This window comes from Bubalus bubalis, chromosome 1 (assembly GCF_019923935.1).
Source record: "Bubalus bubalis isolate 160015118507 breed Murrah chromosome 1, NDDB_SH_1, whole genome shotgun sequence".
NCBI classification, from domain to species: Eukaryota; Metazoa; Chordata; class Mammalia; order Artiodactyla; family Bovidae; genus Bubalus; species Bubalus bubalis.
Window position 1 is genome coordinate 129,273,666 of NC_059157.1, and position 27,266 is coordinate 129,300,931.

The 27,266-nt window shown below is 41.2% G+C and overlaps 1 protein-coding gene across 3 annotated transcripts in view; it reads left to right on the forward strand.

Moving 5' to 3' along the window:
* Positions 1–27,266, forward strand: part of MCF2L2 (MCF.2 cell line derived transforming sequence-like 2) — a 265,733-nt gene that overhangs the window by 196,426 nt on the left and 42,041 nt on the right. For all 3 annotated transcript variants that reach the window (XM_006075321.4, XM_025287650.3, XM_044944273.2), the window contains 6 exons: positions 238–353; positions 1,903–1,972; positions 11,479–11,571; positions 12,449–12,541; positions 18,057–18,128; positions 22,104–22,229. In XM_006075321.4, the coding sequence (XP_006075383.2) occupies positions 238–353; positions 1,903–1,972; positions 11,479–11,571; positions 12,449–12,541; positions 18,057–18,128; positions 22,104–22,229 (570 nt within the window). The remainder of the gene's footprint in view (positions 1–237; positions 354–1,902; positions 1,973–11,478; positions 11,572–12,448; positions 12,542–18,056; positions 18,129–22,103; positions 22,230–27,266) is intronic.

A 27,266-nucleotide genomic window follows, 5' to 3' on the forward strand; every position in this document is an offset into this window, starting at 1 on the left:
TGGATTTGTTCTTCCTGTAAAAATGCCATCATATTATCATTGCCATTAAGCCATCTTATTCTGAAGATAGACCAATGAGGAATATAACATCAAAAGAAAGTATCTGAAGGAATGGCTTGCAGGAAACATGTGTGCCATACTCCCCAATTATTAAAGTTTTGGCCTCTACACTGTCTAATTCAGATCATATCTTATGTGTTCCTGTTTGTAAAACCTACTCTCTTTCCACCTCTGCAGGGATATATCATTCCAATGGATTTTATTTGGCTGAAGCATCTAATTCCAGATGTTCTGCAGAATAACAAGGAGTTTCTCTTTGGGAACATTAGAGAACTTTACGAATTTCACAACAGGTATATAATGATTCTATTTATCAGAGAAAATGGAAAATAAGAGAAGGATGGAAATCAGTTCAGTTCAGTTCAGTCTCTCAGCATGTCTGACTTTTTGTGACCCCATGGACTGTAGCACACCAGGCTTCCCTGTCCTTCACCAGCTCCTGGAGCTTGCTCAAACTCATGTCCATTGAGTCAGTGATGCCATCCAACCACCTTATCCTCTGTCGTCCCCTTTTCTTCCTGCCTTCAATTTTCCCAGCATCAGGATCTTTTCCAATGAGTCAGTTCTTTGCATCAAGTGGCCAAAGTATTGGAGTTTCAGCTTTTCATATTAAAAAGCAGAGACATCACTTTGCTGCCAAAGGTCCATCTAGTCAAAGCTATGATTTTTCCAATAGTCATGTATGTATGAGTGCTGAAGAATTTATGCTTTTGAACTGTGGTGTTGGAGAAGACTCTTGAGAGTCCCTTGGACTGCAAGGAGATCAAACCGGTCAGTCCTAAAGGAAATCAGTCCTGAATATTCATTGATGCTAAAGCTGAAACTGAGTTTCAGTGGATTGGATTGGGGTGGGATGAGATGAGAATGAGATGAGAAGGTCCCCAAGGAAGAAGGGAAAAGACATTAATGGAGCATGTACTAGAGTCAGGCATCGATGTTGTATTCATTTGTGGGTTCCTTTCCTTGTTCATCTATTCACACATCAGCATTTGTTGAGCACCTGTTCTGTCTCAGGCACTGTGTTCCGCATTAGGAGTACAAAGTTGACTAAGACACAAGTCCACTTACCTATTATCATAGGGGTGTGCTGGGAACCAGGGTGTTAGAAAATGCTAACCAGTCAGACAACTGTCCTTTTAGCCCAATTGTCCTTTTAGCCCAAGGTGTTGGGTTCTAAAGAATGAGAAAAGGAGGGGACTTTGGAAATCATGTTCCAACTCTTTCATTTTACAAATGACAAAACCACATCTTGTGTTTACTACTTTACCCATTCTAATGGCTCCAGGCTCTCACATCTACTTGACAGGAAGGAAGAGACTGCTTGGTGAATGGAATCACAGTTGTTTCTTAACCACATCTCTTTGTCCATTAGTCAGACACAAAGCTGAAATAAAAATACTATTTCTGTTTCTTTTGCAGGAGAAGTTATACAGCTTCTTTGAACCTCAGGTTTCACACTTATGAAACCCTGTTTTGCAAGGTTTGGTGGAGGATTAAATGAGACACTATTTGCCAGGCACTTAGCTTATGCCTGACTTATAGTCAGCTTTCAAGGATAGTAGTAGTAACAGCAGCGACAGTGGTTCTTGTTAATGTCACTATCGTGTAGCAGAGATCATCGGTGTATCCAATCTGTCTGCTGCTTAGAATTACAATGGCACAGAATACATTTTTTTCCTTCCAAATCAGTATGTTGAAGATGAATCAAAAACGGTAAAGCCTGGAAAACAACATTTTTCTATGCACTTCTTAAGGCATTATGTGATTTTACTTCAAAAAAAATTTTTGTTAATCCCATATATATATATAAATCAAAGCAATATTATACTTTTCTTTCCCTAGGACTTTTCTAAAAGAATTGGAAAAATGCACCAAAAACCCTGAACTTCTGGCACGTTGCTTTCTCAATAGAGTAAGTCTACGCCCCTAATAAATCTAAATAACCTTGTGATTAAACAGTGTATTTTCTATGTAAATGGCAAGGGCAAATGGAAACACAAATGGTCTAAAAACTTGTATCTGCCCTTTGAATGCAAACTGGGAGATCTTTGCAGGACTTCACCCAGTGTGAACTGAGTTCACCCTGCTGGGTGGGAAGGACTGCAAGCCTGGTTTCCTGCAAAGCCCACTGACATGGAAGCCTGGCCCTCCTGATCCTTGAGGTAGATAATCCTCCTCTGAATGACCAAGCTAACTGTTGTCAACTAAAAAAGAGATGCACAAAGTGAGACTGTGCGTTAAGTTCTATTTGGGGCAAAATAAGGACTGCAGTCCAGGAGGCAGCTTTGAGAAACTGCTCCAAAGTGGTAGTTGGGGAAGGTCAATATAGAAGATTTTAGTGAAAGGAGAGGTCAGTGCCATCATGCACTTATTTTACAAAAAGTTTTCTGCTAGTCATGAGGAGCTGATGTCACCTTGAAGGGATTTAGTGCTTTTCTAGATATGAGAAGATGCAAGGATTGGAAATTATAAGATAGGTTCCTGAAAATATCTAACTATCTAAAGACGTGTTCCAGCAGTTTCCCTGGAGCACAGAGTGCTTCACTCTTCACAACAGCTGCCGTAGCACAGGATTCAGTCTCCACAGAGGGAGGTGACAAATGACCTTGGCAAGCGCCAATTTGTGGTTGACATTGTCTTAGAACAAGAGTCACACAGCAGGCTTAAATTCTTCGCTAGAGTTGTATTAACACTCTCAAAAGAACTGTGAAACTGAAACTCTCAGAAAATATTTCTTCCATTTTATTTTCTACAGCATCAAGTACAGTGCAGTGCTCAGTTGTGTCTGACTCTTTGCAACCCATGGACTGCCAGGCTCCTCTGTCCATGGAATTTTTCAGGAAAGAATACTGGGGCAGGTTGCCATTTCTTTCTCCAGGGAATCTTCCCCACCCAGGGACTGACCCCAGATCTCCTATGTCTTCTGCATTGCAGGCAGATTCTTTACTGCTGAGCCACTGGGAAACCTGATCCATATGCCCTCTACTTTCTAAGTCTTTCGCATTTCTTCTCTCTCTCCCAATCAACCCTTCTTTTCATTCTCTTGCTCTTTTTTTTTTTTAATGAGCCTGAGACAATAAATCAAACAACTTAAACATTTTTCAGCAGCTCAAAGTAGGACTAATAAGTCTAAGAGCAGTATTTGTGATAAACTGAAAGCAAGGAAATGAAGATTCCCCAGGTTTCAAGCTATTAGACACAGTGGACAAATAGAGTCTTCAACCCTCAGAGCTTTAACCAACCTAGAAGACCCCTTCCATAGCCCTACCTGGGTTTTCCATCACAGCCTTACCATAGGTTTTTCATCCTGAACCAGAATTAAAGATACACTAAAAACTATTTTGGAGGAGATGATGAGATGGCAGCACAGTAGGTGGACGCAGAGTATATCTCTCTCTGAGCTTGCATCAGAAATACATCTTCAGACGCAAAGGATCTCACAGAGCACCAGCTGAGAGCTGGCTGGAATCCCTGACCACCAGAAGGGAATACATAGATTGACGCAAAACTTGGTAGAATGAAGGAAGGAAGGGAAAAAACAGAAAGAGAGTGAGTAGGACTGGACCTGAACCCATGGGGTGGAGGAACTGAAGCAGGGGTGAAACCCCCGCATCGGAGGAATAGTTTGAGACAAAGGGAAGGCATTTGAGGCTGTTGGAGGATGAAGCAGCTGATCTGTGAAGGTCTGAATGGAGTGAGAACCACACAAACAATCTGTACTGCAGCCCTATGTACCCCAGACAGGGACACAGGTCTTCCAGAATGCACAGTGGCTGGGTAGGGACTGGAGAGCAATCCCAGGACAAGGATTGCTATTGACTGTGGGAGACATCCTGAGGGGATGTGAGGGAGGAGATAGAAGAATGTCCTTGGAGGAAAGCTGGGCAGCTCTGGAGGCAGGGTGATACTGCTGAGTCAAGTGCAGGGAGTAGGACCATCACTGTAGCCTCTCTCCCCCCACATACTGATGCTAGCAGCTGATGGAGAAAGACCCCAGAGATGGTGGCCCTTTGAGTGCCTGACACACTGAGCAATAGAGAGGGACCCCAGCCAGGAGGGCCCTTTGAATGCCTGCTGCACCAAGCACCATAGAAGGACCAGCCAAGGAAGCCCTTTGAATGCCAGCTTCCAGAGGCTAGAAAAAGGCTCTAATAGCCTTTTTATATCCTTATATCCTGCACCTGTGGCTGCTGGCTTCCCTATACGTCTGGCACATCCAGGTTTCTTGGGATCCAAGCATCTGTGCCACCTCCACACCTAGTCCTCACTAGGGTAGAGCTGCCAGAGGCTAGGAAAAAAAAAACCCAGTAGTGTGAAAATCTCATGTACCCACGGCCACCAGCTTCCTTGCACACCTGGCATCACCAGGTTCCCCACAATGCAGCCAGCTGAGCCACCTCCATACCTGGTCCTCACTGGGGCAGAGTTGCCAGAAGCTAGAAAAAGTCCTAATAGAGCCGTATCTTCTGCACCAGCTCCCCCGCATACCTGGTGTTTCCAGGGTCTCTGATCCAAGCAACTACGCCACCTCCATACCCAGTCCTCACTGGGGCAGACCCAAGTCCTCCAGGGCAGCCTCAGGAGCAAACTCTAGTGGATGACCCATATGCAGAGGTGAAGATAAAACCACAGTTGAGCTCCAGGGGCAGAGTGGCTAAGGAAGAGGATTGAAAACCTTTCCACCAGCTGTACAAGGTGCAGACTAAATCCACACAATCAACTAGGTAAACTCTGAGTCTTGTTGTTTAGTTGGTAAGTCATGTCCAATTCTTTGTGACCCCATGGACTGTAGCCCACCAGACTCCTCTGTCCATGGAATTTCCCAGGCAGGAATACTGAGTGGTTAGCCATTTCCTCCTCCATGGGATATTGCCGACCCAGGGATCGAACCCACGTCTCCTGCATTGGCAGGCAGATTCCTTACCAATGAGCCACCAGGGAAGTCCTATGGAATATATAAAAGGACAATGTGTGTTCACACAAAAGAAGAAGCCCTAGCTCTGGCCACTGTGGACATTGGAGGCAAGCACACACAGGTATAGGGCTAGATTAGAGTCTGTACTGTCCCCACAACAGATCCAGAGAACAGTCGAGTTTTGGAAGAACTCCTAGGGAGGTGGAGGTGGAATTGCCGCTCTATATACATTTTCCTCCTTTCCTTTTCACCCTTTCACCTTTCAGCCTTTTTTCTTTTCTTTTTCATATTATTTCTTGTTCTTTTTTAAAATTATCCCTTAAATTTTTATTTTTCATAACCTACTTTTTCTATTTTTTAAATGTTTTCATTTTAAATAAATTTATTTTTACCCTAGTCTTGATTGCGTTCTTCTTCTTTTATTCCTTTTTTATCCTTTTTTTCTCTGTTTTCTCTATTCTTTTCCCTTTGTAAGTGTGTGAGTTTCTTTGGGTGTTCTTGGCTATTGAGTGTTGGTTTCACCCTGGCTATTGAGTTGGGGTTTTATCTTCTGTGCTATGAGGCCTGTGAAATCTTGGTGCCACAGTAAGGGATCAGGCCTGAACTCCTGAAGTGGGAGACCTGAGTCCAGGACTTTGGACCACCAGAGAACTCCCAATCCCATAGGACATTAATTGACAAGAGCTCTCCCCAAGGCCTCCATCTCAACACTAAGACCAAGCCTCACCCAAAGGCCAGAAAGCTCCAGTGTCAGACACCTCATGCCAAATCCCTAGCAAAAAGAAACACAGCCCTGCCCATTAGCAGAAAGGCTGCCCAAAGCTATACCAAGCCCATAGACACCCCAAAACACACTGCTGGACTCAGCAGTACCCCTCAGAGAGACAAAATCCAGTTCCATCCACCATAACACAGGCACAAGTCCTCCCAACAAGGAAACCTTTACAAAACACTGGTCCAACCTCATTCACAGGAGGCAGACTCCACAATTAAGAGGAACTACAATCCTCCAGCCTGCAGAAAGGAGAACCCAAACACAGTGAATTAAGCAAAATGAAAATACAGAGAAAAATGCAGCAGATGAAGGAATATAGTTAAAAAAACAAAACCCGTAAGACCAAACAAATGAAGAGTAAATAAGCAGTCTACTTGAAAAAGAATTCAGAGTAATGATAGTAAAGACAATCCAAAATCTTGGAAACAAGATGGAGGCACAGATAAATAGACTGGAGGCATGAATAGAGAAGATATGAGAAATACTTAATCAAGACCTAGAAGAATTAAAGAATAGACAATCGGCAATAAACAACACAATAACTGAGATTAAAAATACACTAGAAGGAACCAATAGCAAACTATCTGAGGCAGAAAAACAGACAAGTGAGCTGGGAGATAGAATAGTGGAAATAACTGAAGCAGAGCAGAATAAAGAAAAAAGAATAAAAAGAAATAAGGACAGTATCAGCAACCACTGTGACAACATTAAGTGTACCAACATTAGAATTATAGGGGCCCTAGAAGAAGATGACAAAAAGAAATGGTATGAGAAAATATTTGAGGAGATTATAGGTTGAGGGCAGGAGGAGAAGGGGGCAACAGAAGATGAGATGGTTGGTTGGCATCACCGACTTAATAGATATGAGTTTGGGAAAACTCCAGGAGATAGTGAAGAACAGGGAAGCCTGGCATGCTGCAAGCCCATGGGGTTGCAAAGAGCAGGACACGACTTAGCAACTGAAAAACAACAATAGTCAAGGACTTCCCTAACATGGGAAAGGAAATAGCTACCCAAATCCAGGAATCTCAGAGAGTCCTATATAGGATGAGATGGCTGGATGGCATCACTGACTCGATGGACATGAGTCTGGGTGAACTCCGGGAGTTGGTGATGGACAGGGAGGCCTGGCATGCTGTGATTCATGGGGTCGCAAAGAGTCAGACACGACTGAGCGACTGAACTGAACTGAAAGAGACAAAAGACCTGTATGCATAAAACTATAAGACACTGATGAAAGAAATCAAAGACAACACAAACAGATGGATAGATATACCATGTTCCTGAACTGAAAGAATCAATATTGTGAAAATGACTATACTACCCAAAGCAATCTTTTGGGTAGTATAAAATTGGGTCATGCAAAAAATTGCACTAGATTCAGTGCAATCCCTATCAAATTACCAATGGTATTTTTCACAGAACTAGGACAAACAATTTCACAATTTGTATGGAAACACAAAAGACCCTGAATAGCCAAGGCAATCTTGAGAAAGAAGAATGGAACTGGAGGAATCAACCTGCCTGACTTCAGACTACACTACAAATCTACAGTCATCAAGGCAGTATGGTACTGGCACAAAAACAGAAATATAGACCAATGGAACATAATAGAAAGCCCAGATATAAATCCATGCACCTATGGGCACTTGGTTTTTTTTACAAAGGAGGCAAGAATATACAATGAAGAAAAGACAGTCTCATCAGTAAGTGGTTCTGGGGAAACTGGACAGCTATGTGTTAAAGAATGAAATCAGAATGCTCCCTAACACCGTACACAAAAATAAACTCAAAATGGATTAAAGACCTAGGTATAAGACCAGAATAAAAGGTTTAGAGCTAAACATGTTTAGAGGTAAACATAGGCAGAACATTCTGACATAAATCACAGTAAGATCCTCTATGACCCACCTCCTAGAGTAATGGAAATAAAAACAAAAATTAACAAATGGAATCTGTTTAAACTTAAAAGATTTTGCACAGCAAAGGAAACTATAAACCAAGTGAAAAAGATAATCCTCAGAATGGGAGAAAATAATAGCAAATGAGACAACTGACATCCAGAAAAACAAACAACACAGTCAAAAGTGGGCAGAAGACCTGAACAAATATTTTTCCAAAGAAGACATACCAATGGCTAATAAACACATAAAAAGATGCTCAACCTTGCTCATTATTAGAGAAATGCAAATCAAAACTACAATGAGTATCACCTCACACTTGTCAGAATTGCCATCATCAAAAAATCTACAAACACTAAATGCTAGAGAGGGTGTGGGGGAAAAGGGAAACTTCTTGCACTCTTGGTTGGGAATACAAATTGATCCAGCCACTTTGAGAACAGTGTGGAGATTCCTTAAAAAACTAGTAATGAAACCACCATATGACCCACCAATCCCACTACTGGACATATACCCTGAGGAAACCATAATTAAAAAAGACACATGTTCCCCAATGTTCACTGCAGCACTATTTACGATAGCTAAGACATGGAAGAAAACTAGATGTCCATTGACAGATGAATGGATAAAGAAATTTTGGTACATATACTCAATGGAATATTACTCACACACAAAAAGGAATGCATTTGACACAGTTCTAATAAGGTAGATGAACCTAGAGCCTATTATACAGAGTGAAGTAAGTCAGAAAGAGAAAGACAAATATCATATGTTAATACATATATATGGAATCTAGAAAGATGGTACTGATGAACATAACTGCAGGGAAGCATGGAGACATAGACATAGAGAACAGACTTGTGGACTCAGGTGGGAAAGGAGAGGTTGGGATGAACTAAGAGGGTAGCATTGAAACATATACATTATCATATGTAAAATTAGATAGCCACTGCAAATTTGCTGTATGACTCAGGGAGCTCAAATCTGGTGCTCTGTGACAACCTAGACGGGTGGGATGGGGTGAGATGTGGGAAGGAGGTTCAAGAGGCAGGGGTCATAAGTATATCTATGCCTGCTTCATGTTGCTATATGGCAGAAACCAATATGATATTATAAAGCAATTATCCTCCAATTAAAAATAAATAAAATTTAAAAACTATTTTGTATTCAATCTGATTAATTTCCTTTTTGAATTACTTTTATAGCATTGTTATAGTGTTTTATACCATTTTACAACTTTACACTAATCAAACCACTAAGTGAAATCTAGTTTCAGAATTTAGTAATATTTCATAATTGCTTATATCATTATTGCAAAGATTTATTGAAATTATTGAATGATAAAAGGACCAAATTCCTGTGGGAAACAAATGGATATTATCAAATAAAAATTGTCCAAATTTTAGGAAATGGTTGGGAAATTGTTAACTGGACATCTTTTCTTAGAAGAATTTCTGTCCTAAAGTTTTACAAAGCTTTTCATACCCAGACCACAAACCTGCATATAATTCTATATGGTTTATGATATTGGAGACAAAATACCAGTAGTAAATTCTTATCAAGTACAATTACTCTGGGACAAATGAAGTAATTAAAAACTACACCACCCTTACGGCAGAAAGTGAAGAGGAACTAAAAAGCCTCTTGATGAAAGTGAAAGAGGAGAGTGAAAAAGTTGGCTTAAAGCTCAACATTCAGAAAATGAAGATCATGGCATCCGGCCCCACCACTTCATGGGAAATAGATGGGGAAACAGTGGAAACAGTGTCAGACTTTATTTTTCTGGGCTCCAAAATCACTACAGATGGTGACTGCAGCCATGAAATTAAAAGACGCTTACTCCTTGGAAGGAAAGTTATGACCAACCTAGATAGCATATTCAAAAGCAGAGACATTACTTTGCCAACAAAGGTCCGTCTAGTCAAGGCTATGGGTTTTCCTGTGGTCATGTATGGATGTGAGAGTTGGACTGTGAAGAAGGCTGAGCGCCGAAGAATTGATGCTTTTGAACTGTGGTGTTGGAGAAGACTCTTGAGAGCCCCTTGGACTGCAAGGAGATCCAACCAGTCCATTCTGAAGGAGATCAGCCCTGGGATTTCTTTGGAAGGAATGATGCTAAAGCTGAAACTCCAGTACTTTGGCCACCTCATGCAAAGAGTTGACTCATTGGAAAAGACTCTGATGCTGGGAGGGATTGGGGCAGGAGGAAAAGGGGACAACAGAGGATGAGATGGCTGGATGGCATCACTGACTCGATGGACATGAGTTTGAGTGAACTCCGGGAGATGGTGATGGACAGGGAGGCCTGGCATGGTGCGATTCATGGGGTCGCAAAGAGTTGGACATGACTGAGTGACTGAACTGAACTGAACAGATGAGAAACTGAAGTGAAGGAAGGTTAAGTAACTGACCTCAGACCAAATAAGCAAATAGCTTTGTTTGTAACTAACAAAGCTGAGAACTGAACCTAAGCAACAGTCTTCCCAAATTCCTAAGCAATCACATCTCCCTGTATGAATATGAGTTTTGGGGTAGCAATTTTTTAGCCTCCTGATTTATTCTATAAGGAAGTAAGGGAATCAGGCACTTTTGTATGCTGCTGGTTAGTTCCCATGTTTTCACTAAAGAATTTTGAACTGAAGAGCAAATTTAGGTCAGTAGTGTATTTCAGTGCTGCAAGGCATGTAATGTTCTGTGATACTCAAAGTACAGACACAGAAGCAAAAAGTGAAGGCTTCAGAGCACAGGTATCAGCTCAGCATCCACCAAGAGAACACAGAAATCCACAAGGAAGTGGCCACGTGGTCATCTCTGCCGGAGCAGTCCGGGCTCTGTGGCAAGCACAGCTGCCGTGGACTGGGTTCTCCTGATGGAGAGGATGAAGCTGGTATACTGACTCCACAGGCTTTGGTATGCTTTCTACTTTGGATATTGGCAAATGTGTGCCCACCTCTCATGGCCTTTGATACAATAAGAATATAGTTCACACAGCACTTGGAATCCCCCTTCATCTCTAGCTATAAGATAGCAGTGTAGCTTTTCATGTCTTGGAAGACCTGTGCTGCAGATTGAAGGTGATGTCTGAGGCAGGGATTGCCCAGACCACTTAGTTTGTGTTCAAACTTCCACTGCCATATTTTTCCTTCTGGGATGTTTCTATCTATTGGTTATTTCTTAGATTTATTTGCAGGGTTGGCATCATGATGACTGTAAAGTTGGTGCTGGTGGTAAAGAATGCGCTTGCCAATGCAGAAGACGTAAAAGACATGGGTTCAATCCCTGGGTCAGGAAGATCCCCTGGAGTAGGGCATGGCAACCTACTCCAGCATTCTTGCCTGGAGAATAACATGGGGGACAGAGGAGCCTGGTGGCAACAGTCCATAGGATTGCAAAGAGTTGGACATGACAGAAGTGACTTAGCATGCACGCATGGGGAGAAAGGAGGGGCCATCAGCCACCAGCACATTTTTGTCCATTTTATTACTTACTGCAAAACCATTTGGGGGAGATATTTATCTGGGTTCCCAGATAAAGAGAAGAGGAGAAAGGATAGAGAAAATCCAACTCCTGTTCATGAATTTAGTTATTTATTGGCCCGAGTCCCGGAGCTTCTCTCACAGTACTCCATTCATATCTGTGTTGCTTATAGCCCTCTGTTTACCTCCTTGTCACACACTCACTCCAGCATAAGGTTATTTGTTGTGCCTCCCTAGTTCCTTACACATTGAAAATACCCAGGCCTATTGAGTGAATGAATAAACCGTGTCATTATATCCTTTTATTGAAAAATGCTAACTGGTTAACTCTTCTAACTTTTTCTTACCCAGAAAGAAGATCTTCAAATATATTTTAAATACCATAAGAACCTGCCCCGAGCCAGGGCAATCTGGCAAGAATGTCAAGACTGCACCTACTTTGGGGTAACACTGCATTTCTAAGGTCTCCCACAAACTCTTTTCCTGAGACAATGTTCATAGGCATCCAATTTTTATAGAAATCTAAAAGTATGAACTAGGAAGAGGAATTTGGCATTGGGATTTATGTTTATTAAAGTCTTTCCTATTTTGAAATTACACCCTGAAAGTTTCAATGCTGCCCTGGGTCTCTATGGGACAACCTGTAAGGAACAGCTGTAGCCTGGTGAGAAAATGGAGTGCTTTTCTAGGATAGTTTTGTTGTTGTTGTTGTTTGTCTGTTTTAGGATAGGTTTTAAAAATGGAATTAAGTCACACTTGGGGGAATCCTTGCGATGATATCAATAAGCCTATCATGTACCCTTAAATAGATTCCCACACCCCCAAGCCCCAACCTGAAGACAGGCTGCCTGCTTTTCAGAAGGCTGCCCCACTGCCTCCCTCTTTATGGACTTACTTTCTAAAAGAAATGGATAGGCATACATGTATACATATAACTGATTTACTTCATTGTACAGCAGAAACTAACACAACATTGTAAAGCAATTATACTCCAATAAAAAGTTATAAAACAAGAAAAAAAAAATAAAGTGAGTTCTTGAGAGAACAAAACAACGTAAAAGAACAAGCAACAAAAAAAAGAAACAAACAGCCTGGCATCCCTACTTGCCTTTAAAAATACTAGCCAAGCCTGTCACCTTTCCTCTGTCTCTCATTTTACAGTCTGTAGCTAAGTGAGTGAACAGCCAAAACGGTACAGAACTGGTCGACCCCGCTGCCCTGTCCTGTCCGTGAAGAAGCCACTTCCCTTGTATTTAAATGCTGCTGCTTCTGTTCTCTCTGTGTTGTTTTGTTTCATGTTGTTTCTGTTTGGCTTTTCAAGGTATGCCAGCGTCAACTGGGTCACAGTCTCCCTCTTTTTAAGTGTCTGAGAGAGCCAAGTCAGAGACTTATAAAGTACCAGATGCTGTTGAAGGTAAGTTGATGAGACAGTACTTCCTATGCTGGGAGAACAGATGTAGGTGTGATGGTTCACTTTACCTTACACGCATAGAATTGCAACTTCAACTTCCAAGGGTGAAGCTAGGACTATATTTCAGGCTTTTTCTGTCCCCAGGTCTAAATCAGCTTCCTCAATGAGGAGTAAGACCACGGAATCACAGGGACATGGAAGCCTAGCTAGTCCAATGTGTAGCCAGCACAGGGATCTCTAAGGAGAGCCCAGCTTATTGTAGCAGGGGTCCTGGGGAGGAAAGCGGGGGAGGACAAGGCCGCTGCATGCTGGCAGCTTAGACAGTGGGGAGGCAGGCAGGCCACTACTCTTGGTAAGATGTTTACAGGTAAGATACCATCTGCTCCATTTTACAGCTGGGACAAGGAGCTTCAGGAAAGAGTTGTGATATTCCCTGAAGTTACTGTTAATATGTTACATGCATTTAAACAGAGGGGAGAGGGCAACACTGGATTCTTCTCTTCTTCCACAGCATCTACCTCTGCTTTTAGACGGAGGCTTTTTCTCAAGAGCAGCATAACAGGAGGAATTTGTTCTGCGGAACCCCCTAGTGGTTCTTTCTCGCTCTGAGACCAGCACACCTGCAGGAGAACACTCCTAGGAGGCCCCTCTCCCCACCCCCACCCCCCCACACACACAGGTCAGGAGCTCTATCAAGGCTGCTTTCCCACGTGTAAGCTGGAGGAAAGGTCTGGGCCACTCTTCCAAGGTCTGTTTTTAATTAACCTTTATAAGTAGGTCTTGCCCAGTGGCTACTCTCTGTTAATTTGAAAGCAAGCTGTTTACTGAGTACCTTCCCACATGTATTTCTTAATCCCCACAGTCATATGTGCCCAGAGGCTCTGGATTGTGAAGAAACAGAGGCTCAGGGCAGTTAAGCTACCACCAGTGTTCTGCCCTCAGGACAAGTTCCCCTCTCAGCTTGGCATCAGTAGGCCCAGCTTCGGCTACACCGGCTCTGCTGCTGCCAGTGTTGGGGGGCCTCTCAGGCCTTGGTTTCCTCGTCTCTAAAGTGAGGACACTCACCCTCCCGCATAGGTTCAGTGAGTGGCATAGTTGCAGTCAAGAGCTGGCTCAGGGCTGACCCCCAGGAAGCTTCCATCACATAACCTGCAGCTGTTGTTTCATACCCGGAGTCATCACACCAGCCTGAGAGTGAGGAAGGTGACCCACTGATTCCCTCCATGAGCAGCATCTATGAGCATGTTTGATAAAGCATTCACTTAGGGCCTTGTGCTCCTCTGACAGCCCCATCTTCACTGTCATCCTAACTTTAAAAGCCCTATCTACTGCTGGGCTCAGTGAGGAGGGAGCAGAACCTATGTAGGGGTCTTCACCTCCTGGGCTTGGTGCACCCAATACTGAAGAGCTCAAGCTTTCCCATAGAAATGTTGATGCAATAGCTAAGTCTGTACCTTCCGTGGAGGTCTGTAGGACATAGTGATTAGAAACACTGACTCAGGAATTAGACATCCTGGGTGTGGTCTGGCTCAGATGATTCCAGGCTACGGTGAAACCAGGCAATTGCTTAACTTCTCTGTACCTCAGGTCCCTCACCTAAAGAATGAAGGTAGTAATTGTACTTTCCTGGTATGCTTTTTGGGAACGTTAAGTGAGGTAATGCATGTTAAAAATACTTAGAAGGTTTGTATTTCACTGAGGAAACAAGAGACAAGATCACTATAAAATATTCCTTGGGGGTCTGTGCAAAAACTGTGGGAGGCTACTCAAGACAGACCAGGTTATCCCATAGCTAAGCTTCTTCCTGCCTGGAAGAACAAGTTTAAACCATTGGCAAGAGAGGAAGAACTTTGGAGTGTTCTCTACTCTGAGGGACAGAGCTCATGCGGCAGTGCCTGCGTGCTACGTCACTTCAGTCCTGTCTGACTCTTTGAGGGTAGCCCGCCAGGTTCCTCTGTGCATGGAATTCTTAAGACAAGAATACTGGAGTGGGTTGCCATGCCCTCCTCCAGGGGATCTTCCCAACCCAGGGGTCGAACCCACATCAGGAGCGTTCTTTACCGCTAGTGTCACCTGGGAAGCCCCGCTGCAGGGCTTACCATCAGCTTATTTGGGAGAGCATGGATATTGGACCAGCTGCCTCATGCCATAGGAAGGATCGTGGAATCCTGGTGTGGGAAAGCTTTCTAAGTATAAACAAAAAGGAAAAGGAATGATAGGTTATACCATTAAAAACAGACGCATGAAAAAATGGGGAAAATATTGTATTAGCAAGATATGTGACAAATGGCCAGCATGTTTAATAATAAGCCTATAGAAATTAACAATAAAAAACAAAAAACAAGTATCTATGAAATGCTTAATACTTTCTTCTGAGATGTTATGATATTAAAAGTCATGACAGAGTACATAATGTATGTAATGTCTATGTCATAGCAAGTTGATTAGATAATACTAATACATTATTTGTTAGCACACATTAGGCATGTGCTCAGTCATGTCTGACTCTGCGAACACATGGACTGTAGCCAGCCAGGCTCCTCTGTCCATGGAATTTCCCAGACAAGGATACTGGAGTGGGTTGCCATTTCCTTCTCCAGGGAATCTTCCTGACCCAGGAGTCAAACCCACATCTCTTGTGCCTCCTGCATTGGCAGGCAGATTCTTTACCAGCTGAGGCACCAGGGAAGCCCAGCATACGTTAAAGATAGATGCATTAAGGAACAATAGAACTCACTTTCATTGAGCTCATGATTTTTTTGTTTGTTTTTGCTATTACTTAATTTTTTTAATTGAAGTATAATCATTTTACAATGTTGTGTTCATTTCTGCTGTACGATGAAGTGAATCCGCTCTATCTACACATATGTCCCCTCCCTCTTGAACTTTCCTCCACCCATCCCACCCATCTAGGTCATCACAGAGCCCTGAGCTGAGCCTCCGGTGCTTTATGGCAGGTTCCCACTAGCTATCTATTTTACATATGGTAGTGTATATATGTCAAGGAACAAAACTGGGTCATTTATAGAGATGTGGATGGACCTAGAGTCTCTACAGAGTGAAGAAAGTCAGAAAGAAAAAAACAAATATTGTATATTAACACATATATGAGAAATCTAGAAGATTAGTAGAGATGGGCTCATTATTTCTGTCAAACAGGCTAAGTGATGTATGGAAACTATCAAATTTAATGCAGAGAATTTTCCTTGCTTGGATTTTGTTTTAATAGAATATGGTTTGCAAAATGGTACATAATTTGTTTACAGTAAGTTTAGCTTATTGCAAGAAAGATGATCTAGAATAAGTGGTCATGCTGGTTTCCTATGTAATCCAACTCATGTCATAAATAGACCACTGTGTAAAAAAAAGAATAGGTGAAGGGTATAAACTTTTACTTAGGAGATGAATATGGAATTAAGAAAGTAGCACTGACATACATACACTATCCTGTGTGAAACAGATAGCTAGTGGGAAGCTGCTATATATTAATAACACAGGGAGCCCAGACTGGCACTCTGTGACCACCTGGAGGGGTGGGATGGGAGGGAGGGGAAGGAGGGGATGGAAGGCTATTATAATATACCATAATATATGATCACAGAGCACCAGTCTGAGCTACCTGTGTTTTTAATATATAGCAGCTTCCCACTAGCTATCTGTTTTACACAGGATAATGTCAATGCTACTTTTTCAGTTCCTTATTCATCTCCTAAATAAAAGTTTGTACCCTTTACTAATTATATATATATATATATATATATATATACACACACATGTATATATAATGATATTATATTATTGTATTTCATTAATTATATAGTTAAATATATATAATTATGGCTGATTCACATTGTAAAGCAAAAACGAACACAGTTTTCCTCCAATTAAAAAATAAATAAAAGGATGAATAAGGTCTGAAATTCTAATGTAAAACGTAGTGACTATAGTTGGTAAGACTGTACTGCATAATTGAAATGTGACAAGAGTGTAGGATTTAAATGTTCATACTGAAAAAAGAAATGAAATGATAGATGTGTCATTTAACCAGGTGGGGGAATCCTTTCACAGTATATACATGTGTCAAATCACTACAAGACACGCTGTACCCTGGAGAAGGAAATGGCAATCCACTTCAGTATTCTTGCCTGGGGAATCCCATGGACAGAGGAGCCTGGCGGGCTACAGTCCATAGCATCACAAAGAGTCGGACACAACTAAAGCAACTTAGGACATAAATTCCTGGCTAAGGATGTTTTCAGCTTCCTTAATTTTAGTCATTCAAAGCATCTTGCCACCTTAGCTTCTCTGTTGGCTGTAAGTTGCTTCCTCCCTCTGACTGTCACAAAGCACTAGCCTGAAGTGTTTTTTTTTTTTCCTTCCTTTTCAGAGTTTGTTATTTCTATCTCCTTCATGTCATAAAAAGTCTCTGTCTTATTCATGGTTGAGTGATGGACATTGTTATTCTCAAAATTTTCATTAAAACTGTGTATAAATTTCTTTTAAAAAAGACACACTGTAGATACCTAACAATTTTATATGTCAATTATACCTCAGTAAACCTGAAATTAAAAACAAAATAAATAATAGAAAAATGAACAAAGGAACTAGGCAGCTTACAAAAGAATAAAAGCTAATAACAAACATTTTTTTGAGAGTTCTACCTCACTAGTTATTTGAGAAATTCAAATTCAAAACAGCAGTGAAGGTGGGATTGCTCTGTTGATTTGGCTGGCAAAACTTTTTGATTAAATAGTAATACTCCAAGTAGGCTAGGGGATGGTGAAAAATTTTTTCATATATGGCTGATGGGGACATAGTCCTTCTCTAAAGAACTTGGAAACATGTATCACAACTCTTAACATTAACAATTCAACTTCTAGGTATTTATCCTTAAGAAAAGTGTATAAAGACTGTTATTGTAGTAAAAAAATATTTAACATAAATATTTAACAGTAGAGGGGAATTAATCAATTATGATTTAGCTATAGCATGCAATCCTTTCTGCTTGTGCTCAGTCGCTCAGTGGTGTCTGACTCTGTGACTCCAAGAACTGTAGCCCACCAGGCTCCTCTGTCCATGAAAATGCCAGGAAAGATTATCGAAACAGGTTGCCATTTCCTACTCCAGGGGATCTTCCCAACCAGGGGTCAAACCTGAGTCTCTTGCATCTCTTGCATTGGCAGGTGGGTTCTTTACCACTAGCGCTACCTGAGAAGCCCATAGTATGCAATACTCTGCCACAATTTAAAAACATGTATAAAAAATATATATTGTTGTGGGAAAATGTTCATAATAAGTTGCTGAAAAAAAGCAGGCTACAAAATAGTGTGTCCAATGTGATTCTATGTTTGTGGAAGGAACTTTGCTGAATATTCCATTTACTTTTCCCCTCTTACTTGTGACAAACAGACAAATTTATATACATCCTCAGTTTAGCATTGGCTGGAGATTGTTTGCACAATAGAGTAAGTTGGCATTTGACTTTTTGATTTTCAATAAGGCTTTTGGGTTAATGCAGGGGCTGCTGGATTTTGAGTCTCCTGAGGATTTGGAGATGGACCCAAGTGATCTAGAAGGAGGTTCGGCTAAGGTACTGGAAATTAAATATTATTTTATTTACTAACTGCTAATGAAGTGAATGTTAGTCCCTCAGTTGTGTCTGTTTGCGACCCCCATGGACTATCGCATTCCAGGCTCCTCTGTCCATAGAATTCTCCAGGCAAGAATATTGGAGTGGGTTGCATTCCCTCCTCCAGGGCATCTTCCTGAACTGGGAATCAAACCCTGGTCTCCCACAATGTAGGCATATTCTTTATGGTCTGAGCTACCAGGGAAGCTAGTGGTGTTTGTCTATACATGGAAGGGCTTACAGTGATTTTGTTTTCTTAGTGTATTATCTTTATTGTGCAAATTTTCTAAAATAATATTCATCCCATAAATCATAGTCAGGAAAAAACAAAAAAACTAAAGACAATTTCAAAGTGGGGATTTGGTTTTTTTTTTTGGGGGGGGGTGATTTGTAATAGCAAGAGTGGTAATATACTTTCTTCCTTCCACATAAAAATGTTTCACAGGAATACAAAAGTAAGTGAAAGTGTGAAATGCATACGTAAAAGCCTGGAAATAAATATAATAAAATTCCATGTACTGGCTACTATAAATAGTGCTGTAATGAACACTGGGGTGCCTATGTCCTTTTCAATTATGGTTTTTTTAATGGTATATGCCCAGTAGTGGGATTGTTGGGTCATATGGTAGTTTTATTCCTAATTTTTTAAGGAATCTCCATACTGTTCTCCATAGTGGATGTATCAATTTGGATTCCTGCCAAAAGAGGTGGGATGGGGTGTGAGGGAGGTTCAACAGGGAGGGGACATATGTATACCTATGGTTGATTCATGCTGATGTATGGCAGAAACCATCACAATACTGTAAAGTAATTATCCTCCAATTAAAAAATAAATAAATAAATAAAATAAAATCCTACAGTTGTTTTCCTGAATGGTAGGATTATGAATGATTTATATTTACTTCTTTGTACTCCTTAGTAAATCTATATACATTATGCCTTATTCCCTTCCAAATGTGTGTGTATGTGTGTGTGTGTGTGTGTGTCTCTGAATTCTAAGACAACCAAGTTTCTCTTGGAAGAAGTGATGGTCACACAGTATGGGAAGAAACTTGTGGCTTGCAAGTGTTTTTTTTTTGTTTGTTTGGTTTTCCCCTAGTATGAAATTCTGATATAAAAAGAAAAACATGAGGCCTGTGTCTCAAGGAGTGGTCGTTTCCATGCCCTCCCTGGTCAAAAGGTGTTGTGGGGATGGCTTAAGATTAAAAGAAGCCCAAGTGATAGGTAATACTTTTATAGCCTGGAGCAAGTAGAGCTAGCCTGGGTTACAGTAAAGCATCTGCCCACAATGCAGGAGACCGGGATTCAATCCATGGGTTGGGAAGATCCCCTGGAGAAGGAAATGGCAACCCACTCCAGTACTCTTGCCTAGAAAATTCCATGGATGGAGGAGCCTGGTGGGCTACAGTCCATGGGGTCGCAAAGAGTTGGACAGACTGAGTGACTTCACTTTCACTTTCAATAATGTCAGTAAGAACTTAAAGAGGATTAATAACGTTTGTAAGGGTCCTTTATTGACTATTCCAAAGCCTTTGACTGTGTGGATCACAATAAACTGTGGAAAATTCTTCAAGAGATGGGAATACCAGACCACCTGACCTGCCTCTTGAGAAATCTGTATGCAGGTCAGGAAGCAACAGTTAGAACTGGACATGGGACAACAGACTGGTTCCAAATAGGAAAAGGAGTACGTCAAGGCCGTATATTGTCACCCTGCCTATTTAACTTATAGCAGAGTACATCATAAGAAACGCTGGGCTGGAAGAAGCACAAGCTGGAATCAAGATTGCCGGGAGAAATATCAATAACCTCAGATAGGCAGATGACACCACCATTATGGCAGAGTGAAGAGGAACTGAAAAGCCTCTTGATGAAAGCGAAAGAGGAGAGTGAAAAAGTTGGCTTAAAGCTCAACATTCAGAAAACGAAGATCATGGCATCTGGTCCCATCACTTCATGGCAAATAGATGGAGAAACAGTGGAAACAGTGTCAGGCTTTATTTTTCTGGGTTCCAAAATCACTGCAGATGGTGACTGCAGCCATGAAATTAAAAGACTCTTACTCCTTGGAAGGAAAGTTATGACCAACCTAGATAGCATATTCAAAAGCAGAGACATTACTTTGCCAACAAAGGTCCGTCTAGTCAAGGCTATGGTTTTTCCAGTGGTCATGTATGGATGTGAGAGTTGGACTGTGAAGAAAGCTGAACGCCGAAGAATTGATGCTTTTGAACTGTAATACACAGTTCCACTTCTCCACAGTGTTGGAGAAGACTCTTGAGAGTCCCTTGGACTGCAAGGAGGTCCAACCAGTTCATTCTAAAGGAGATCAGTCCTGGGTGTTCTTTGGAAGCACTGATGCTAAAGCTGAAACTCCAGTACTTTAGCCACCTCATGCGAAGGGTTGACTCACTGGAGAAGACTCTGATGCTGGGAGAGATTGGGGGCAGGAGGAGAAGGGGACGACAAAGGATGAGATGGCTGGATGGCATCACCGACTTGATGGACATGAGTTTGAGTAAACTCCGGGAATTGGTGATGGACAGGGAGGCCTGGCGTGCTGCGATTCATGGGGTTGCAAAAAGTCGGACACGACTGAGCAACTGAACTGGAACTGGAAGAGTCCTACATCACACAAAACTAGCCCCCCATCTTGCTTGTGGGAGAAGGGTTAGTGGGAAGGAGAGAGACTAGGAGCCATGGAGTGTCTGAAAGTAATTTGAGTTTCAAGTGTTTAGTAAAGAGGGAGATGCCTGGTTTAAGGACTTTTAATCCTTTGTTAATGACATGATAAACTCAGGTGAGAGTCTGTTGTTTTTCACCAGGACCTGGAGCGTATTTACCATGAGTAAGAAAGTAAGAATCCATGACGTGTTGTTCAGTGGAGGCAGCATGCTCCACTCCATTCATCAGCCCTGTCATTCATATCTCTGATTCAAAGATGCTAATCTTCAGTGTTTAAGCAGAGATTTAAAAAACACACAAACCTTTGCTTATGTCTTACAGGAGAGGACAAGAAGAAGCGGGCTTTATGTGGGGAGCAGCAAAGAGCTCTCTGATCTTTGTTGTGGAAATTGTTGTGTTTTTTAAAAATGGACAAAATCAAAGTATTTCTGTTTGTATTTACCAGAAAACAGATAAATATGCTGTCTAGGTGGCAGGGGAATAAAATACAGAGATCCTAAGCGAAAGACTTTCAAACTGAAACAACCATCCCTAACATGTCCTAAGTGGCACAGTAATCACTGGAACGTTCGTTGGTCTCGTAAATTAGCTTTTCCCCCTTAATTCTGGGTCTTCATGCTGTTTGGGAGATACAGACCACATTGGCTTACCTCTTTGGCATCTTTAATGGTGACAGAAAATGGGGAGATTCAGTGTGGCACACGCTGCCATTGTGGTGTTTACACGTAAATCATTAGTAAACCTCCACATGGCAGCCTATTCTTTGCCTCTATAGTTTACAAATATCCTCCTCTGGAATGGTTTTAAGCATGGTTTTATCCGTAGGTAAAGACTATGACATTAAATACAGGAATACCATACTCAAGCTGTACTTTTCAATAGGCCCTGAGGGATAGGGGAGTAAAAGGGAGAGCAGCCTTTTTAAAGGGCTGCAGTTTTCATGCTTTACAAAAACTCTGGATATCTCTTAAATATCCAGAATATGATGTCCATGATTTTATGAACTTCATTCTTCATTAGTATAGTGTGCAGAAAATGTAGTCAGTGATTTTGCTTGTGTGTGTGTGAGATAGAGTTAAACCAGCAAATATCCTTAGCCACCTTTGGGAGCAAGGAAACAGGTTGATATACCTACCTTCTCAGTCACTCCTGCTGGCTAGATCCACAACTCCTTATCTCTGTCCTGTTTTCTTTCTTTACTTGGTAGATGGTTTACCTTTTGATTTCCAACAAGGCATTTGGTTTCCACAGAATGGGCCAAAGAGGACCAAGGATTCAGCCTTCTTAGCCGACCTACAACAGGCTTTGGCCATGATGGAGGATTTGATCAAGTCCTGTGAGTTGGCCATGGACCTGGCAGCAGTCACTGGATGTCCGGTATGTTCTGTAGCAAGTGTTGGGACATTTTAACCAAAGGCAGACACAATCCTACAAGGGTAGGAGATACTGTGTCAAAGTTAGAGAACTGATCTGTGGGGAAGGAATTTGACTCTGGGCAAAGTGACCTAAATTGGTCAGCACACGTGTGCTATGGGATTCCAAGCAGCACCTCTGCATTTTTAGGAATCTTGGGTGGTGGTTCTTGGGGTCCCAAATGTTGAAACTGATCCACACTCTGGAAAAAGCAAGAACTCAAGGATCAGAGCATATTGGGCAGGAGAAAGTGCTAAAGGAATTATTTATTTTCTCACTCATGGCACCATTAAAATATCAAGAGATTTTCCTTCTTTAGCTTTATTTTCTCTGTGAAAATTACTTTGAAAATGGATCCTGAATGAACATCTAACCTCATTTTACATCACAGATCCAAGAAGAGGTCCAACGAGCATATATTGTATATTCCTTAATCCATGTGCTTAAAGAAAAATACGAAAAGAGGGAGTGCTGGGGACTGGGTCATCTCAACTCTGGCATTAGAGTTAATCCCAAGCAGGCCAGACCCAGGCATTCCAGGCAAACAGTCCTCTAAGACTGTGTGATCTCACTGGGACTGGGCCATAATTAATATACAGCTTGTTTTTGCTGTGAAGTACTCTAGATTTTGACTCAGATGTATTTGCTGTCATTGTCATAACAAATTACCACAAGCTTGGCAGCTTAGAATAGCACAAGTTTATTATCTTATAGTTCTATAGGTTAGAAGTAGAACATAGTCTCACCAGGCTAAAATCAAGGTGTCTGCCTTCCTTTCTGGAGGCTTTTGGAGAGAATATTTCACTGCCTTTTCCAGTTTACAAGGGCCACCCACATTCTTCCACTCAAGGTATCTTTCTCCATCTTAAATACCAGCAACAGTGGGTTGAGTTCTTCTCACTTCACATCACTCAGACCATCTCTTCTATTTCTCTTCCCTATTGGAGTATAATTGTTTTACAATGTGTGTTAGTTTCTGCTGTATAGCAAAGTGAAATTAGCTATACGTATACATGTCGTTGTTTAGTTGCTAAGTCATGTCTTACTCTTTTGCAACCTCATGGACTGTAGCCCACCAGGCTCCTCTGTTAATGGGATTTCCCAGGTAAGAATACTGGAGTGGGTTGCCATTTCCTTTTCCAGGGGATCTTCTTGACCCAGGGATCGAACCAGTGTCTCCTGCTTGGCAGGATTCTTTACCACTGAACCACCTAGGAAGCCCACACATATACATATATCCCCTTTGTGGTGTTTCCTTCCTTTTTAGGTTACCACAGGGCATTGAGTAGAGTTCCCTGAGGTGTTCAGTAGGTTCTCATTAGTTATCTATTTTATACATAGTATCAACAGTGTATATGTGTCATTCACAATCTCCCAATTCCTCCCCCCCTTTCCCCTTGCTGTCCATACATTTATTCTCTATGTCTGTGTCTCTATCTGCTTTGCAAATAAGATCATCTATACTTCTTCCACTTTTAAGGACTCTTGTGATTACATTGGGCCTAACTGGTTAATCTATGATAACCTCCATATCTCAAATTCAGCCAATTAACAATCTTAATTCATTTGTCATGTAACTTAACATATTCTCAGTCTCCAGGGATTAGGACACAGGCATCTTTGGGAGGCTACTATTCTGCCTCTCACATGGGGATCAAGTATTCAAAGAATTATATTTCAGATACTTTCCTTCTCTTTTCTTCCCTTTCATTTTTACCTGGATTTAAAATTCTATTTATTGAGGTCTGGATAGATGAAATGACCCTTTTATTTCTTTCCTTGTCAGAAATCAAACCAAGCAAATTAGTTAGGACCAAAAAAATTCCTGTAATTTTTTATTTCCCTCCCTCCTGGATTTTCTCTGGCCAGCATCTCAGAAACGGCTACACTGGGTTTGCTGAGATCTGGGCAACGATGCTGTTACTGTCCCCTGGGACTCCAAAACACTCTCTGCTTACTACTGATGCATGATTTAAGAGGGTATTCATGAACCATGCGGCGTGGGGCAGAGGGGATTGTTTTCTTGATAACTGTTTCCTTCTTTGGCTAAGGAAAGTCAAGAAAGCAACTTGTTTAATCATTTGGAACATCTTTCTGTTCTTCTTTTTATCTTTGAACACATGTCAGCTAACCATATTACATCCATTTTCCTGAATCAAAAGAATATCCTGAAACCTGTACTAAGGGCAGGAAACTCCCAGCTATTATTCTGAGTGTAAGTAACATACAAAGAGGAAGTTATGAGAAAAGAATGATTAAAATGTGAGTAAATAGCAATCTACTCTGATTTCACTCCAAACTGGTTTGCAAATAAGATGAATGAGTTTATAGAATTTTAGAGATTTTTTAACACCAGTGCAAAGAACTTTTCTTCCCCATGTGTCCTCAGAACATACACTCTATGGTTTCTTTCTCACTAAGACTTTAACTTCCTTTACATCTAGTATATTAAGTAATGTATCCTGACAGTTTTATATAATCCTATTGAGTTATGGAAGAGCAGACATTGGATTTTTCAGCTTTCTGATTCAGGAACAGGTCCATGAAAAGAAGAGTTAAGTCACCCCAATCATGTGGTTATCAGCTAGGACTATTTCTTTGATCTCTTCGCTCCCTATCCCGGGTGCCAACCTCTCAACATATTCTTCATCTGATTCTATTTAGAGTTTACTAACAACTCAAGTACTATTAACTCAGATCTAGTGATTTTGAGATTCTTTGCATCAGCTTCATAGAACTTTATTACAAGATACAGTCACGTGTTGTAGGGAAAGATAAATTCAGACCTTAAGTTCTTAGTTTCCCTACTTGACATCCAATATTAATTTGATTTTGTGAAGGAAAGAAATGGAAGTTGGTGGGTGAGTTCATAATTAAAACAACTTAAAAAATGCCCTTCTGATATTTACATTTTTTCCCTTTTGTGTACACTCAGTTTTTGGTTTAATTTAATCACAGAAGCTTTAAAAAGTTTTTAAGAAAGTTTGTTTTGTGGAACACTGAGATGTCATTTACTTCTCTCTCCTTGCAAAAAAAAAAAAAAAAATTCCCCCTGTTTAATCCAATACATAAAATATAGATGTATTTTGAGTTCTTTTAAATTCTGACTTGCCAGGAACAAGTTCCAAAGTTGAATAGTAACGGTTGAATGAAATATTTTTATTTTCTGGAACAAACTTATGTTATTCAACAAAGGAATTATTTTTATTACAAATTTACTGTGGGCCAGGGCCAGGTATTTTATTTTCTATTTTAGCTCCCGCTTTCCTTGCCATAGTGTTGGCTGCAGAAATAAGGGTGAGTAAATAATCTTGATGACTCAGCAGAATTGCCTTGGGCTTCTCACAACACCTATGTTAAAGGGTGATTGTGAGGAGTAAATGAGAATTAATTAATGTCAGATGGTCTCCTCCATATGAAAAACAATGGCCTAAAAACTCTAGTAAATGCTGCCATTTTCATATGTGGGCATTTTGTAAGTCAGACCTCTGATGTAAGAATTTCAAATGTGACTACATTAAATCATAAGGCACCCAGCACCATGCCTGGGTGGTGGTAGATGCTGAATATAGAACCCAGTGCTGACTTATTTGGGTTTTTAATCAGGCTGGAAAGGAAGGAACCCCTTTGCTTCTGGCAATTGTAATCGCAGACCCCTGTGTCCCACAGCTTCTGCTTTTCATTTCTGGATCAAGCTTTGTGCTAATTCATTTATCCAGATGTTTCCTGCCTCTTTGCGCAAAAATACATAGCTCTGTCCCTTTAGCTGTGGTTGCCAGGAGTGAAAACCTGACCACTGAAAAGAGATCTCTTCCCTACATTCATACTCTCAGCCAAATTCTGCATTTGGTTGATATGCCCTGTGCTGTGCTGTGACAAATCGTTTCAGTCATGTCCAACTCTTTGCAACCCCATGGGCTGTAGCCCATCAGGCTCCTTTGTCCGTGGGATTCTCCAGGCAAGAATACTGGAGTGGATTGCCATGTCCTCCTCCAGGGGATCTTCCTGACCCAGAAATCAAACCTATGTCTCTTATATCGCCTGCATTGGCAGGCAACTTCTTTACCCCTAGCGCCACCTGGGAAGCCCCTTGGTTGATATAGTCATATTTTAAATTCTTACATCAGAGCTCTTACCTATAAAATGTCCACATGTGAAAATGGTTCAGTTCAGTTCAGTCGCTCAGTTGTGTCTGACTCTTTGCGATCCCATGGACTGCAGCATGCCAGACTTCCCTGTCCATCACCAGCTGCCGAAGCTTGCTCAAACTCATGTCTATTGAGTCGGTGATGCCATCCAACCATCTCATCCTCTGTCGTCCCCTTCCCCTCCTGCCCTCAATCTTTCCCAGCATCAGGGTCTTTTCAAATGAGTCAGCTCTTCGCATCAGGTGGCCAAAGTATTGGAGTTTCAGCTTCAACATCAGTCCTTCCAATGATCACTCAAGACTGATCTCCTTTAGGATGGACTGGTTGAATCTCCTTGCAGACCAAGGGACTCTCAAGAGTCTTCTCTAACACCACAGTTCAAAAGCATCAATTCTTCGGCTCAGCTTTCTTTATAGTCCAACTCTCACATCCATACATGACTACTGGAAAAACCATAGCTTTGACTAGATGGACCTTTACCAGCAAAGTAATGCCTCTGCTTTTTAATATGCCATCTAGATTTGTCATAGTTTTCTTTCAAGGAGCAAGTATCTTTTAATTTCATGGCTGCAGTCACCATCTGCAGTAATTTTGGAGCCCCCTAAAATAAAGTTTCTCACTGTTTCCATTGTTTCCCCATCTACTTGCCATGAAGTGATGAGACCAGATATCATGATCTTAGTTTCCTGAGTGTTGAGTTTTAAGCCAATTTTTTCACTTTCCTCTTCACTTTCATCAAGAGGCTCTTTAGTTCTTCTTCACTTTCTGCCATAAAGGTGGTATCATCTACGTATCTGAAGTTATTGATATTTCTCCCAGCAATCTTGATTCCATTTTGTTCTTTATCTAGCCT